The sequence below is a fragment of the Paramisgurnus dabryanus genome, chromosome 16 (assembly GCF_030506205.2).
Source record: "Paramisgurnus dabryanus chromosome 16, PD_genome_1.1, whole genome shotgun sequence".
In the NCBI taxonomy this organism is placed as follows: Eukaryota; Metazoa; Chordata; class Actinopteri; order Cypriniformes; family Cobitidae; genus Paramisgurnus; species Paramisgurnus dabryanus.
Window position 1 is genome coordinate 30,597,410 of NC_133352.1, and position 16,186 is coordinate 30,613,595.

The 16,186-nt window shown below is 36.4% G+C and overlaps 1 protein-coding gene across 1 annotated transcript in view; it reads right to left on the bottom strand.

Annotated features, from left to right (window-relative positions):
* spock1 (SPARC (osteonectin), cwcv and kazal like domains proteoglycan 1) overlaps positions 1-16,186 on the bottom strand; it is a 188,145-nt gene that overhangs the window by 37,568 nt on the left and 134,391 nt on the right. Inside the window, exons 5-6 of the mRNA XM_065275194.1 lie at positions 3,766-3,880; positions 1,619-1,751 (exon numbers count right to left, since the gene is read on the bottom strand). Coding sequence (XP_065131266.1) covers positions 1,619-1,751; positions 3,766-3,880 — 248 coding nt within the window. The remainder of the gene's footprint in view (positions 1-1,618; positions 1,752-3,765; positions 3,881-16,186) is intronic.

A 16,186-nucleotide genomic window follows, 5' to 3' on the forward strand; every position in this document is an offset into this window, starting at 1 on the left:
AGGTAGCATATTACAGTCTGAGGTTACAATGTGGTTGGGCGCTTGATGCAAAGCTCTTCAAAACATGTATTTTAGTCCATCATGTGTGTGGCTTGTCATGTCAAAATATGTGTTCGGTGCGTCACATGAACCTATGTGCATCACGTGTCATGTCAAAATACGTGCCTGCTGCAGATGCTTTGAAGGCATTTATATAGAAAGACATTCCTGCATTTGCCACATACTAGCTAATCTCATGTGGAATCAAAGTTTAGTGTTAAGTGATTGTCTCGCGTGTATTTTGTGAACGTGAGCACCTCTTTTGTCATAAATCCTTTCGACGCTTGTACAGCAGGCACTTTTTATGACATGGCACACAATGCACATGGCTAGATTCATTTTCTTTGCAATGAAAATCAAGCATTGGTCACATTTTTACTCCCCTTAATCATTTAATGATGGACCAGGATATGAAATAATAAACTTAAAAATAATAAACTACACCTAACCGTGGGTTCACACCAGCCACATTTGAGGCATCAAATTTGCGTCCACCTTGCCGCTTGAACATTTTATGTTTACTTGTGTCATTCGCGTGTGAAAGCCGCGTGTGAAATTCTAGTCATTGAGACATTCACGTGGAAATTTGCATCATGGGAGGGGCTTCTGCGACTCCGCTCACTTCCTGCAATCACGTCACTTCTAGAGCAAGCTCCTTATTGGTTAACATGGCGTGTTTTTCTGGCAAAGTTCAAATCACGGCATTCGCGGGAACTAGATGTGCGAATGAGGTGGAATCATGTCTACCACACCGTGCTAAATGCCTCTTTCGTGCCGTGAGACCTCCAGTCGTGCGTCAACGCGTCTTTACATCGACTTAGCATTTGAGTAACTCGCGCTTGACGCCTCTACCGCGTCTCGTCTGATCACAGCATAACTCCGTTCTTCTTTTTATAGACAGACATGTTCATTTTTTTTATTTTAGGTCATTTTTCCTGTACCTAGGAATTTGGAAGAGATCGAACTTGTGACCTTTGCGCTGCTAATGCCATGCTTTACCAATTGGGCTACAGGAACACATTTTTCACTACAGGCTCCAATGTCTCTCGCTCTCAATCTCATACAATAGATTTCATTCAGGTTGAAGGGAAGGAAATTGAGTGGGTGGGGTTAAAGTAGTGAGGTCACAGACAAGAGTCACAGGTTAGGCTGAAGGTTTAGGTGTTTCTCTGCTCCCGAGCCGAGGGGCGCAGCGTTTGAGAATCCAATATCAACAGCAGACACAGTTCATCCATCTCACCATCCATCACACCACACTACATCATTTACACCAGGAGAGAGGGAGAAGTGGGGGTTGATATTTGATTTTAAAAGGTTGCTTTTGCTTTGTTGGGACAAAATGATTCTGCTTCTGAAGGTGTTCAGGTGAACCTTTAGAGATCAGACTGAATATATACTTCACGCAAAGTAATGCCGGTCACATCAGTGTCTCTTATGTATCTTCTCAATGGCCCTTTAGGAGAGTTCTCATATTCAAGTTTAATGTTGCATGCGTGTGTGATTTCGAAATCTGCCTGCTGATGAGCACTGACCTTTAAACATTAATGATCTGATGCAAATATCATAGTTAATATCTCACCTTTGAGGAATATGTGTGTCCATCAGACCCACACACTGGGTTGGAGTGAACAACAGGACATGCCCTACATTTCCCATGATTCATAGCACCCATCCAATGTTTATGGAGAAGGCTTCCTTTTCTGGGCTTAATGCTACAGAGGGAATAAAGACAAAATGAGTTTGTGGTTCAATATTAGAACACAAGCAGCTTATTTGATCAGAAGATGAGGAATGTGACAAAAGATTTTAATGCCACTCAAAATCTTCTGAAAAGCATCAAATCAACCTGTTCATCTCAGGAAGGCAAAAATACATATCACTTTCTGTCTCTTTCTTATCTCTCTATCTAGGGTCTAAATTTCTATCTATAGAATGAAAAACTTCTAAATTTCGGTTGATACGGTATAAATTGGATGACGTATGAATGTTGAAAAAATCCCCATAACGAATGTCTGTACCAAACTTCTGAACGTCTATGAAACCTCCTCCTATAAAACTATTTAATATTTTTTAAATAGTATAAATAAATGGATGTTCACCTTTAATTTGCATTTAGCCTTCATACAAAATGAAATGTAAACTCCCTGTCAAATAAACATAAGACTTTAAGGCTCATTAATAAGGTGCACCTGAACATCAGTCAGTGATAAATACGATAATGCAGGCATCTCAATCTAATGGATTTGTTCAGTCACAGTATTGACTTTCATAGTTCCATAGTTTTTATCCATTTGCTATAATAGTAATATGTGGAAAAATACATTATATACAGAGCGGGACACAAACTAATACAGGGTTAATTGTAACGCAGCTACTTTACATATTTATCTGAAAGCGCTAACATAATTTAAATCCCCAAATTGCATTTACTTTAGCAATATGAATATTAGAAGCATGTTAGAAGGTTTATTCTCATCATGTACTTAAGTGCATTAGCCGGAGAGGCGGGGCCGTGTGCATGCATCTTGTCTACTTAAAATGCCAACAAATGTCTGCAGTGAAAAAGTGAGCACTGTTTGAAAAAAAATGTTTACTGAGACAGTAAGGCCTACTACTGTATATAAAACTACTATAAATAACTATGAGTATAATGAATAACAACGCAGTGGGTATTTGTGAGTCCTCATAATGCCAAATGTCTGATTTAACCGGTAAAAAAGGGCCTATATTATTTATATGCAAACAGTGAGTAAAACCATATGTCTAATGTATTTTTATTCTGGTGTCACCATTGCCCTGTGTTCAAGTTTAATTCTATTTAAATCCAGTTTATACCAAATTTAGCATTTTAATATTGTGATACGAAATGTATTGTGAGCTCAGTATTGAGATCTGCATCGCATTGTGACACAAGTGTATCGTTACACCCCTTACCAATACTGATAAATACAGATCATTTTGCTTTTTACTTCTTGTTTCAAAGTATTATGTTGTAAAATCCTATTTGATTGGCAGGCTATAATCTGCCCTGATCATTGGCTGTTTTTAAACAATTGGTCGATGTCCTTGTATCGAAAACCTAAACCCTCTCCAACCAAACACTGTTGCTGTCTGCAGATGCCTGACAGTTCAGTTTAAATACTTCAGCTGTTTTATTTTCTTCCTGACATTTTACTTTTGACCACCCAAACCATGTACAAATACATGATATTTTCTTATATTTTCACGACTCTTTCTCTCGCTCTGGTAAAGTCACTCTTGAGTGCTTTTCAATGAGCAATTTTCAAGCAGACGCTTTTATCTCTTTACGGGGAACTGCTAGATATTGCTATGCGTTACAGTATAATGGAGTATATTACACCATATTATGGTACATTACAGTATGACTCCGTGACTCGCAGTTCATTGCATTATATTGAAGTAAATTAGCAATATCATCTCCACACTGAGGACATTACACTGCTGATCTCAGATCAGTCTTACCAGAAAAAAACATGTTTCAGAAAACCATCAAGTCTGTTTTCCATAATTACATATAATTGCTAATCATTAGAGCTCTGTCCTAAAACCTATTGAGCTTTACCATATTCAAACCCATTCACTGGTATTTGCATAGATTTGAAACGGTAAAAAGACTCTGTGTGGGCCTATTATGCATTATTCATGTGATATACAGTACATTTAAGCATAATCTAGTATCTTTCATCAATTTAATGCATGTCTTACCTGTGCGGTGCAGGTTTGTGATTGGTGCAGATGGCTGTCTGAAAGTCATGACTCACACACACTTTGTGAGGTGGACAGTGAACCTTCATACAGGGATCTTTAGTGGTGTCAAGCCCTGAGAAAAAGAAAAAGAGAGACTGATGTCATAAGTAGAATTTCCAGCTCCAATAACCAGAGATGATGAACAATTTAAATCTTGTATCAAAGGGGACATATCATAAAAATCTGACTTTTTGCATGTTAACGTGCTTTAAATGTCCCCAGTGCTTTTACCAACCTAGAAAATGTGTACAAGATCAACCCAGTAACTTAGTTTTGATAAACCATTCACAACCAAGCATGTGGAAAAAATAGGACATTGAATTTTAGCTCCCCCTGTGATGTCAGAAGGGGATAGTACTGCCCCTTAATCTACACTATCCAACCACAGCACTGCCATTTAGTGCAGAGATTAGCTTATTTGCATTTTAAAAGACACACCCAAAATGGCACATTTTTGCTCACACCAACAAAGTGGCAATTTTAACACGTTATAATAAATTATCTATGTGGTATTTTGAGCTAAAACTTCATATACATACTCTGGGGACACCAAAGAATTATTTTATATCTTTAAAAAATCTTGTGAAATGTCCCATTTAACACACAGATATTATCATATTGCCATTAATATTATTATTAGGCAGTGTTTGTGCCTGTGTGACCCAAGATGCTGAGATAAGGACCAGACATCCCGCAACACTGCAGAGGATAAGCAAGATCCAAGAAGGCATGGATGGATGGATAGTTTAGTACTGTAAATCAATCTTCGCATTGTCAGCATGTAACCAGATCTTGCAGCTGATAAAGACGGATTTGATTTTTAAAAAAAAATTAATAATATGAATAAAAAGATCACTGAAGGATGAATGCAAGTCAGAAAATCATAGAAACCTGAGAAATCCTAGAATAGGGACTTCCTAGCAACATGCTAAAACTCAAAACACCTTGGCAATCACAACACGCTTTGCAAAGATAAAAACATTTTCTCATTTCCCTCTAAAACATGTTTATTGATCATTGAGGTTAAGCCTGTCTGTCAGATCCTGCATCACAATGAGTTTACAACATACCATACACAAACACACACGCACACACGCTCAAAATTTTATGCCAGTTCTTCCTGTCAGAGGAGAGTCAGTGGGATGGAATAAAAGAAATAGGCAGAATGTGATGGAGGACGGGAGAGCTGGACTCCAGCAGACACACAAGAGAAACAATAGAGCAGCCTTCTGGCAAATGTTTTATCATCTCTCTCACACACACACAGAGAGCTGACTTTGAGAAATAGCTCAGTGTAAACACTTCCTGACAGAAAGAGGAAGAGGAGAAACATTGTTTCCTTTCACACTCACTGCTGTTTTTGCTGCAGGAAGATGAGGATCAGGAAAATGAGCAGGAAGATGAAAATGAGGAGGATGAGAAGAAAGAGGAGGATGCAGACAATGAAAAGAAAGAGGGGGATGAGGAGGAGAGAAGAAAAGAGGACAATGAGTAGAATGAGGAAGAGGAGGAAGAGAATGAGAAGAAAGAGAAAAGAGGAAGAGGAGGAAGTGAAAGAAAAAGAGGATAAGGAGAATGAGAAAGATGAGGATGCAGATGATGAGGAGGAAGAGAAGGAAGAGGAGGTTGAATACACTCTAAAAAATGCTGGGTTTTTTCAACCCATGGTGGATTGACATTAACCCAGCAGTTGGGTCCTTTCAACGCAGCAGTGTGTTCTGTCCAATAGTGACCCAGCCCTGCACTGCAAAAAATGACTTTCTTACTTAATATTTTTGTCTTGTTTTCAGTAGAAATATCTAAAAAATTCGTAAATCAAGATGTTTTTTCTTGATGAGCAAAATTACCTAAGAAAATAAGTCTAGTTTTTAGACAAAAAATCTAAAATTTAAGTGAAATTGTGCTTAAAACAAGTAAAAATATCTGCCAATGGGGTAAGAAAATAAATATTGAATTAAGTTTACTTTTGTCTTAAACACTTAATTCAAGAAAAACAATTCTCACCAAATTGGCAAATATTTTTGCTTGTTTTAAGCACAGATTCACTTAATTTGTATATTTTAGTCTAAAAACTAGACTTAAAGTGGGAGAAATAAGTATTTGACACATCAGCATTTTCATCAGTAAGGGGATTTGTAAGTGGGCTATTGACACAAAATTTCCACCAGATGTAGCAATCAAGCCAAATATTGAATTCATAAAAAGAAATCAGAACATTTAAGTATACAAGTTGAGTCGTAATAAATGAAGTTAAATGACACAGTATTAAATGACACAATACTTATATATGAATAAGTATTGAACACATGAAGAGAACAAGGTGCAAAATGGCATACACTGCAAAAAAATTACTTTTGTCTTGTTTTCAGTAAAAATATCTAAAAATTTTAAAATTAGGATGCTTTTTCTTAATGAGCAAAACGACCCAAGAAAATAAGTCTAGTTTTTAGACTAAAAATATCAAATTTAAGTGCTTTTGTGCATAAAACAAGCAAAAAAAGTTTTGAATTGAATTTGAATTGAATTTAGTGTTTAAGAAAAAATGTAAGATTTTTATGCTTACCCCATTGGAAGATTTTTTTGCTTGTTTTATGGGTAAGAATTTTTTGATAATTTATTGAAAACAAGACAAAAATACTAAGAATTTATTTCTTGAAAATCATTTTTTGCTATGTAAAAAGCCAAGAGATCACCTAAAATCTGTCAGTATTGAGAGAGAAACCCTGCCCCCTATTAGTACTAATTGATATAAGCTGCTTTAGTCCTAATTGATGGCCTATAAAGGCTTCTCATTACCCAGGAGTGTCAAATACTTATTTTCCCCGCTGTATTTTCTTAGGTCATTTTGTTCATCAAGTAAAATCATTTTAATTTAAGAATTTTTAGATATTTCTACTGAAAACAAGACAAAAATACAAAGTAAGAAGGTCACTTTTTGCAGTGTGGGTTAAAAACAACTAGGGCTGGGTATCGATTCAGATGTTCCAGATCGATTCGATTTCGATGCACAAGCTATCAAATCGATTCGATTCCAATTCTCGATTAAATTTTTGATTCCGGTTCTCAGGTAGGTTTTTATACTCGATTCTCGATTCAACTCAATGAATATAGATTTAATACACATACTATATTAATAAAAAAGAACAGTGAACAGCAGTTTACAAGTGGGTAATTTATAAAAAGAAATTAAAAGCCACAACACGTCTTGTTTGCGGAATCTAAAATGCTTCCATTCCTCAGTTCAATGTTTGCGGAAATAAATATGAAAAAAATCGATTCTGCTCTTTGAGAATCAATTTTTAATCGACCACGTTTTAAAAAACGATTAATCGAAAAACCAGCCCTAAAAACAACCCAGCACTTTTTAGAGTGTAGCATAAGGAAGAGGTGGATGTACAGCATTGGGATGAAGAGGAGAATGAGTAGCATAAAAAAGAGGAGCATGAAAAAAGGAGGATGAGGAAATGGAAGAGGAAAAGAATGATGAAGTGGATAAGAAATAAGTGAAAGAAGAAGAGGGTGAGGGGGAGGTGAAAGAAGAAGACGGTGAGTAGGATGAGGAAGAAGAGGATGCGGACATGTTTGAAGAGCATTACAAGAACTTTTCAGTTAGGTCACATAAAAACAGACACACACACACACGCAATGATTTGAATATGCTTTTTTGGGCATCAGGTTTCGTGATCTTCCCTCCTCTCATGACTCTAAGATTAGATGTTTAAATATTTATAAATCAAACTACAGTAGCACAAACCTTGTTAGAGTTTGTAAATATGATTAATTCTGAATAGAAACACTTTTACATAAAATACTTGATACTTAAAATCATTTTGAAAGAAATTAATACATATTGAGCAAGTAAGTTATTTCATTAGCGCTATACAAAATATATATTTTAGCTGAAAGGCACACAACACAAAAAAATACACAATCATCCTTACTGTAACTGAATACTAAGCAGAATATCAGAAAACTGAAACAAACTTTTGAAAGGTCTGCGAGAGCGTGAGTGTCAGACTGCTCAACACAGCAGATCTCTAGAGATAGATCATCACGGAACTAAAGACAGAGGAACATTCATCTGAGGTCAAACACTTCATCTTTCTCTCTGACCTTCACATTTTTGTGAGAATATCAGAAAAGCTTGATGCCAACCTGCTGTTCGTCTGGAGTGCAGCCATGCCAACTGGCCTTCAACACACACACACGCGTGTCAAGTATACTTTCTCTTCGTTTGTTTACTCTTTTAGTCTATGTAAGCTTTATTAATGGAGTTCAGATCTCTTAAACCTATGATGGAAGCAATGATTTGATATTTTCTTGAATATGATATTTAGCTACTGAGAGAAAGAAAGAACGAAAGGGATATTAATTCATTCTTGACCCTATTGTACATGCTGCTGCAGCAACCTCAAATATCACAACAAAGCACAACGCTTTAAATAATCTATTTTGAAACAACATGCAAGCAATTTGACCTGCATGACAAATTCGTCAAAGGATATTCTGTAACAGCACCAGACAAAAGCATAAGCCCTAAAATACTGTAAGTGTGAGTTGCGACGAGAGCAAAGATAAATCACTCGGCTTTGTTCATAACACAACAAATGAGATATTATAATACAAAATTATAAAATACAACGTTTTACCTTAAGTTGACCTTGCAAAGTGACAGCTCATCCTAAAGGTAAAAGTCTGTAGATTTTTGCGTGTAAAGTTTTCCTCAAATGCGAGCTGAATTAGCTGACAAATGACGATGACAAAACCACCAAAATTTGATTTTAAAATTTCAGCTGAGAATACTGTATATTTACTGAATAATTTTAATAATCAGAACTACGTCTAAAACAAACAGATTAAATGCTGCTGGAGACTTGCCATTGGCTGTTGTATTTGAATGAATAAATAATGAGGTGAGTCTAAGAAAGGATAAGGGGCTATTTTGGGCATGTTTTACTATAAAAAAAGTTTCATTTTAATATGTGTTGTGTTATTACGTTTATGTAATACTAAATTGCATTGTTTCTGATATATATTTTAAAGATGCATTTTTTTGTTTGTGAGTTAAATACTGCTGAAGAGACCTCCAAAGTTTGAGTAAGCTAATCAGACAATAGTGGCCAGGAGCTGAACAACTAGTGTTTGGCAACAAAAGATGTTTTTTGTTTAGAGACTTTTTTGGGGGGGGGGAGAAGGAAAACGCCCCCCCAGCCCCCCTAGATCCGGCCCTGCAGTAGGTACACACATGTAACAGTGTAGCAATCTATCTCTCTATACATTTGATTTAGTCGCTTTCTATAAGAACAGAAACAGGTCATTCATATTCAGAGACAAACCCCAAACACTTCTGCCACTGCAGGCTACGAATGTGGGGAATGAAAATAGGAAAGTGTGATAGATCCTGTCTGATAAATGTGAGATGAGAATGAGAGAGAGGGAGAGAATGGGCGATATTTACTTCTTCACACTTTTCATTCCAGGCTTGAATGAACAATCTCAGCTCCTGTTTAACCAAGCAGACATATTCAAAATCGACCCACACACTCAAACACTAACATACTGCTTATTGCACAGTGTATACTGTATACTGAATGATGTTTCTTAAGGACAACATGTGAAACCATTCCTAGATGACGTCATTAATTCAATTACAAGCTAAAATATTAAAAAGTACGGTAGGGTGCCACTGTGAACATGTTCAACTTTTCCTCCTTCCTGTCTCTCTCCCTCATTTCTTAGGGACACAATTCATTATTTATTTGTCCGTCCATCATCTGTTCTGCGATCTACTGTCCACATTTGTCTCTGTCTGATGCATTTCATTGCAGGAGAAAGTGAGTGATGAGAAATTCATTTCACTGAAAAATAAAAGCCGTCTGCACTCGTTTGTTGGAGAGGTGATTCCTCCATCATACGCCTCGCATGGCATCGCTATGGAAACCTGTCGCCCCTCAGGGCCACAGCAGAACAGAAGTTTTATCATTTTTATGGATTGAATTAAAAGAGAGAGAGAGAGACCTGCATGATTTGATAGTCAGTATATTAATCCTATAAAAATGCAACATGGCTTCATATATATTGGCCTACAGCTGTGTGCGTGCGTGTGTGTGAGACAAATTATCTGTTTGTCCAACACAATATGCACAGACAACAAACTTTTTCTGTAAATATGTTTTTGTATTGCTTTTAAGTTTTCGAAGTCCTCCAAATCCAGCCATGTGTTAAATATGTGTGTTTGCACTGCATCAGATGTAAACATTGCCACACACACACACACACACACAGAAATGCGCTATCGTCCCTACCGCACACTGAATGTGAGTCTCAATGGAGATTTAAAGTATAACGCATCTGTGATTCAGGTACAATCACATCAGCTCATTGCACCGGGGGCGTTTTTAAGCAAATTCTCTTTCTACTTTTAAACTGTAATTACTGCAGCAGGATGAATGAGACTCAATTAGCCAATCTGGTTTTCAGCATTTACACCTGCTATTACCCAATCAGGACGAGTCTGAATGTTACCTGATGGCCAATCAGCTCGCAGCGAAATTCAAATGTCACCTTATAAACAAATAATCATTTAGATTAGACCTTCTCTTATCACACATAATCTTCTTTAATATAATACTGTGATGCTTTGTAGTAAAAACATACAACCTTGACAGAGACTAACACACACACACACACACACACAGTCCATGCCCTCTACATTACAGAGTCTGCCTACCAGATACCATCTGTGCCATCTGCAGACTTTGGCATCAACGTGGCAATCAAGCGTCAATCAATTCATTCAAAAGCACACACGAGATATAGAGAGAGAGATAGAGAGAGTTTTTATTTTTATGTTGAAGGTAACAATTCTAAAATCTTACCGATAGTAATTTGCCACTCATTTATAATGTTACAAAGGTTATTATACAAGCAGGAAACAAGTATAAATTTGTTAGCATTAGGACAGGTTCAGATGCTGTGGAGTATGAGCATATGCCTCTACAGTGTCACTACGTCTAAAACCAAATGTGAGGGATTTCAACATATGTGTGTGTATAGCCTACTTACTAGGGCTTCTGTTACAAGGCAATAAACCGCTGAAGTACACAGCAAGAGTTTTAAATCAAAAACACTTTTAATAACGTTTAACCACAGGAACATGGTAGCATCTAGAAACAAAGAATTAGACAGCACTTAATAGACACCACAACACTTGAGTCTCTGTTATGAGTGTGTCTCAATGGCCTTCAGAAACAGATTAAAGAGACACTTTAAGATTGATTTCAAGTGTCAAAACCCCTCTGGAAACACAGAACTGAACATTTTTAATGAAATTACTTTTTAACAGTTTCACTTGTGACTCCCACCACACCGAAACACGGACAGACTTTATGAGTTTATCAGTGCATGTTCGTAGAGCCGATCCTCCCTATACGCAGGCTGCACAAGCTGCGTAGGGCCCCGCACCACTAGGGGGCCCCCTTGTTCTTAACTTTATAGACCAGCTGGTGAGTGACATCATTGTGCTCCGAGAGCCATTCGAAATTATAACAAGCAGTCTGATCTTACAATACTTTAATTACAGTTGTCAGTCCATCTATGCAGCTCCGCATGCGGTTGGTGTGTTTATCTGTGGAGTCTGATCATGCCGTAGTTTTTAAACAAATTGGAAAATCTGTTGAGATGTTTTTTATAGTTTATCTGACAGCTATTTTGCTTTTAATTTATTCATAATTTTAAATTTCCCTGATGATCTACATCTCTTAATAATATATTTGGCAGTAGACCTTGTTTTCTAAGTACTAATGTAACAGATTAAGCGCTTTTCAAAAAACATGCTGCAATGTTATAATTAGGAAGTATTCTGATCAGTGTCACAGTTAAATACATGTGGCAAAAATGTACAGCTATAAGATAATACGTATTTTAGTTAACATTTTGTTTATAGCTACATTTAAGCAAAGACAGTGAATGTTTTTTTATGAACGTGATGACAGGGCCCACTCACAAAGTTGCTTAGGCCCCCAGAAGGCCAGGATCGGCTCTGCCTGTTCCTAAAGCTTCTGAATGCTCTTTAAGTTTGCATGATTTACATGACCTCATTCTTCAGGCACACTAAAGATGCTCAGTGAAGTCTTGTGCTTGTATAATTCAAAGCTTTTCTAAATTGGTTATCGTTTGAGCTCATTTGGATCACGCAGGAAGGATATTTATGCCAGGTGTAAATTGGGCTTAAAAGTAACGTTCAGTCTGGGGAACCTATATAGTTAGACACGAGTGTTCTGATTGGATGATATTAACTTGTTATGTGTGTGTGTAATGAGGTTATCTGTAGAGAAAGACTAATCAATCATAAAGCTTAGCAGGAGCTGTCACCACACACACACACACACACACACACACACACACACACACACACACACACACACACACACACACACACACACACACACACACACACACACACACACTTTGTTTCATTATATAGTAGTAAGGACATCGAGACAGAATTTATTTTATTTTGGACTAAATATTATTTTCTCCATTCCTCTTACATAATGCACAAACGGCATTACTTCATTCAAAGTTTCTCTCAAGGCTTTTTTTCAGTGATGCACTTTATTTTTTAGGACATTTTTTAATATTTAAAGCAATATTGCTTTTACTTGTAGTGTTGCAGATTGCAGTTGTGTCTCACAAGGACAGTTTAAGATGTTGGTCTAAACAGAATTTTAGTACAGAAGTGTGGCAATGATGGTTATGTAGACAGCTCCTTTTAGCTTTTGCAACAGAACCTGTCTAGTAAAGGTGTTTGTCATGTCTCTCTGCTCCCTTTAAGAGACGCCCATGTTTCTGATCCTGTAAATGTTATGCCATGGAAGTGACCTGTCTAATTGAATGTTTTTTTAGCATGAGATGGCAGAGGCAATTTAGTTTGAAGTACTTTTCTCTTTTATCTCCTCTTTCATTGAGAAGTTCAAAAGTGCTGGAATGTTTTGATCATTATGGAAAGTGTTTTCACATCACCGTGTCTCAGGCACAGTCATGTGTCTGTTGTGAAATTGACTGTATGAGTTTCGTAAGGATGAGTTCAATGTTTTTCTGGGAACATCAGCATTCATTTCATCCACTGTCTGTATTGTGTCTGTGTTCGATCTCTGGATTACAGCAAAGCCGACCTTGAGAAACATGTCTAAGATCCTTAAAGTGCACAGCAGCAGACGAAAGTAAAATGACAGTGGGTCTTATTAAATATGAGTCCCTTATGACTATTTGGATCTGAGTACAACCCGAATGGGCAGTCACATGGATCACAGCGCCCCCAATGTATGGTTCAGTTCCTTCATTTTTACATTCTGAATTATTACTTTCATCATACACTGTGAAAAATAAAGGTACAAAGCTGTCACTGGGGAAGTAACCTTTAAAAAATTTCTTAATATGTACCATTTAGGTACAAATACGTATCTTTGAACTGCCAATATGTACCTTTGAAATACTAATATGCCCTTTTTGGGTACAAAGGTGCCCTTTTTTCCAAGTGACAACTTTTGTACCTTTATTTCTGAGAGTGTATGCAATGTTTCTCATTGCATCTTTAGTTATTTTATAACTGTTTACTTTGTCTTGTCCAAAGGTGGAGAGGTTGGACTGGTTTTTGCCAAAAAAGCTTGCATGCACTTTGAGGGTTTTGCAGGGATAGTTAGCCTAAATTTACCATTGAAATGACTAAAATGACATTTATGAAAATAAGGCATTTGAATTTCTGACTAATAACCTTTTAATTGCTATTAAAGTGACATTACTGAACATAAGGGAGCCTGATAATAAATTCTCAGTTACAAGAAAACATGTCATATGTACTGATTTTGCATTGGAATTCTTCATATATTAAACAATATAAATAATGTAAACCCTTACATATATCAACATAAATAGGGATGCACCGATACCGTTACTGGTATCGGCCTCGATACCACGTTTTCTAAAGTACTCGTACTCGTTAAAAGTCCCCCGATACCAGGGATCGATACCACGGTCTGAGAAATGTCTATGTTTGAGCAGCGTGTAAGGGGTTAATGCTTCTTGTGTTGTCAAAGAGGCAGAGTTTACAACAAACTGGAAAACTAGTCCATTGTTTTTTTGTTAAATTATATGACTAAAGCTGTTACCTGTAAATTTAAATCATGTTTTTTATTAAGTGCTCGGTATCGGTATCGGCAAGTACTGAAATGCAAGTACTCGTACTCGTATTCCAAAAAAGTGGTATCGGTGCATCCCTAAACATAAACATGCACTTTTGCGGTTTCTTTTACTCTTTTGTATGTTGGTTATTTTACATTAAATTGTACATTTTTAAAAATCCATTAGCTTTAGGTTAGTTTTGCTACCTTAATTTAATTTAATTTTTTTTATGTGCACGTGTGTCACGGTTTTTGTAGTAAATACTGTTTCTTCTCTCCCTTCTTCTTTCTTTGAAGCTTTTCCTTGGGCTACTTGAAACCTTTTCTGCTTCTCTACACATTATTAAAAAAAAAGAGGAAACTCTTTTAACTTAGGACAAACCCTTTAAATGAACGCTTTTCTTCTGAAGCTGCCCAATAATCATTGTGCAGTTCATGAATATTCAGAAGAGTTCGGAGATGAAGTCCCATGGGGCACCAGGACACGAGGGAGATGTTCTACCCATCAATGGTGTCCTGAAGGACGTTTTCAGTAAGCACTGAGAGTGTTCTTTAAAAATCCCATCCTGAAAACCCTCCAGCGCTTCAACATCCCCAGAGTTTATCATTTTAATACTTTAATTAATTGTGGAATTATACTTGTGTTTTCTGCATGAGTTTTCCACAGCTGTTACTGTGGCATAATGCTTTAATAGGTGAGCTTGTCTTAGTGTCCTGCCCATAAGGCTCAGAATTGAAGCTATTACTTAGAGTGTATTATTTTTGTTCTTTGTATTAACTTTGTTTTCACATATACTGTATAAATTTACCATTAATTCCACAGAGAAAATGAGAAACAGAGGAAGGGAGGGAGGGTGAGAGAGAGATGATAAGAAAAATAATGTAAATATCTACAGTAAATATCTAAAGAATTTAAAAAAGTAAAATACAGAATAGAATGTGTGTGTGTGTACGTGTGTGTGTGTGTGTGTGTGTGTGTGTGTGTGTGTGTGTGTGTGTGTGTGTATGTGTGTGTGTGTTTATCTGTGTGTATGTTTTTGAGTCTGTGCATGTGTGTTGTTGCACACTGGTGTGTTTGTCCCTTACGAAAATGAACATGGTTTATCTACAGTTAAAAAACATGATTACTTTTGGTTTTGTTAAATGTGTTAATGTTGTTGTTTTAAGTTGTGTTAATTATGTAATCCAGAGGGTTCAGTGCAGTTCATACAGATTAACAGTTCTGTTTTCTACGCAGCATTAAAGTTCAGATGTTAATTTCAGTTAATCATTATGTAATAAAACTATGTATGTTTGATGAGTCTGTTTTAACCGTAAACTGCCTCATCAGATATGAAATCGGCTAAAAAATGAAAATGATGTCAAGGCTGAGATTCTGGAAAGCTGCTTAGTTACTGTGGAAACAAGCAAATTACACCTCATCAGCAGCTCTTCCAAAAACCACACTGGATCATATTTTCAACATTCACAAAATTCATATATATATTTAATTATTATTACATTTACAGTATGCATTCCACAGATGATTTTTCAAAAAGCGACTTTATATATAAAGAGTTTGGTTCCAAAACGCAATAAATCCATTCGGACTTATTTCGGTAAAAACATGTTTTCAAATAACTACAATTCTAATTCAATTTTTTTTTCAAAATGCTATAAATCTATTGAATTAATATATTAATGTGCATTCATCTTTGCCAATGTATATAAATTAAAGATGCGTCGATCAGCATTTTTGGGACCGATCACCGATTACCGATCACCAAGATCATGATCTGCCGATCAGTGCCGATCACAGAATGGCAGTGGAATGGGAATCTTTTATCTATAATCTAGCAGAGTTTGCACCATTTGTAGAAATGAAGCTAACTATAAATTAGGTATATTATTGTTTTAATAGAGAATCAAAAAAAATAAGCACAACAAATATTTCTTTTTGCAAAGAGAAATGTAATATGCCTTTAAAAAGGTTTATGTCTTTTAAAAGTAATTAAAATAAAACACTTCACAGTCTTTACTGTGTGAATTAAATATACACGCATTCGTATGAAGTACAACAGTTTTTCACTGATGAGCAGAGAGTAATTTTATTGAGATGAATTAGGATACTGTAGCTTTAAGACGTGGGAGAGATCGTTCTCTTCATGTGCACTGATGACCGGCTGCTGTGTATGCGTGCGGCGGGTGTCCGCAAACAA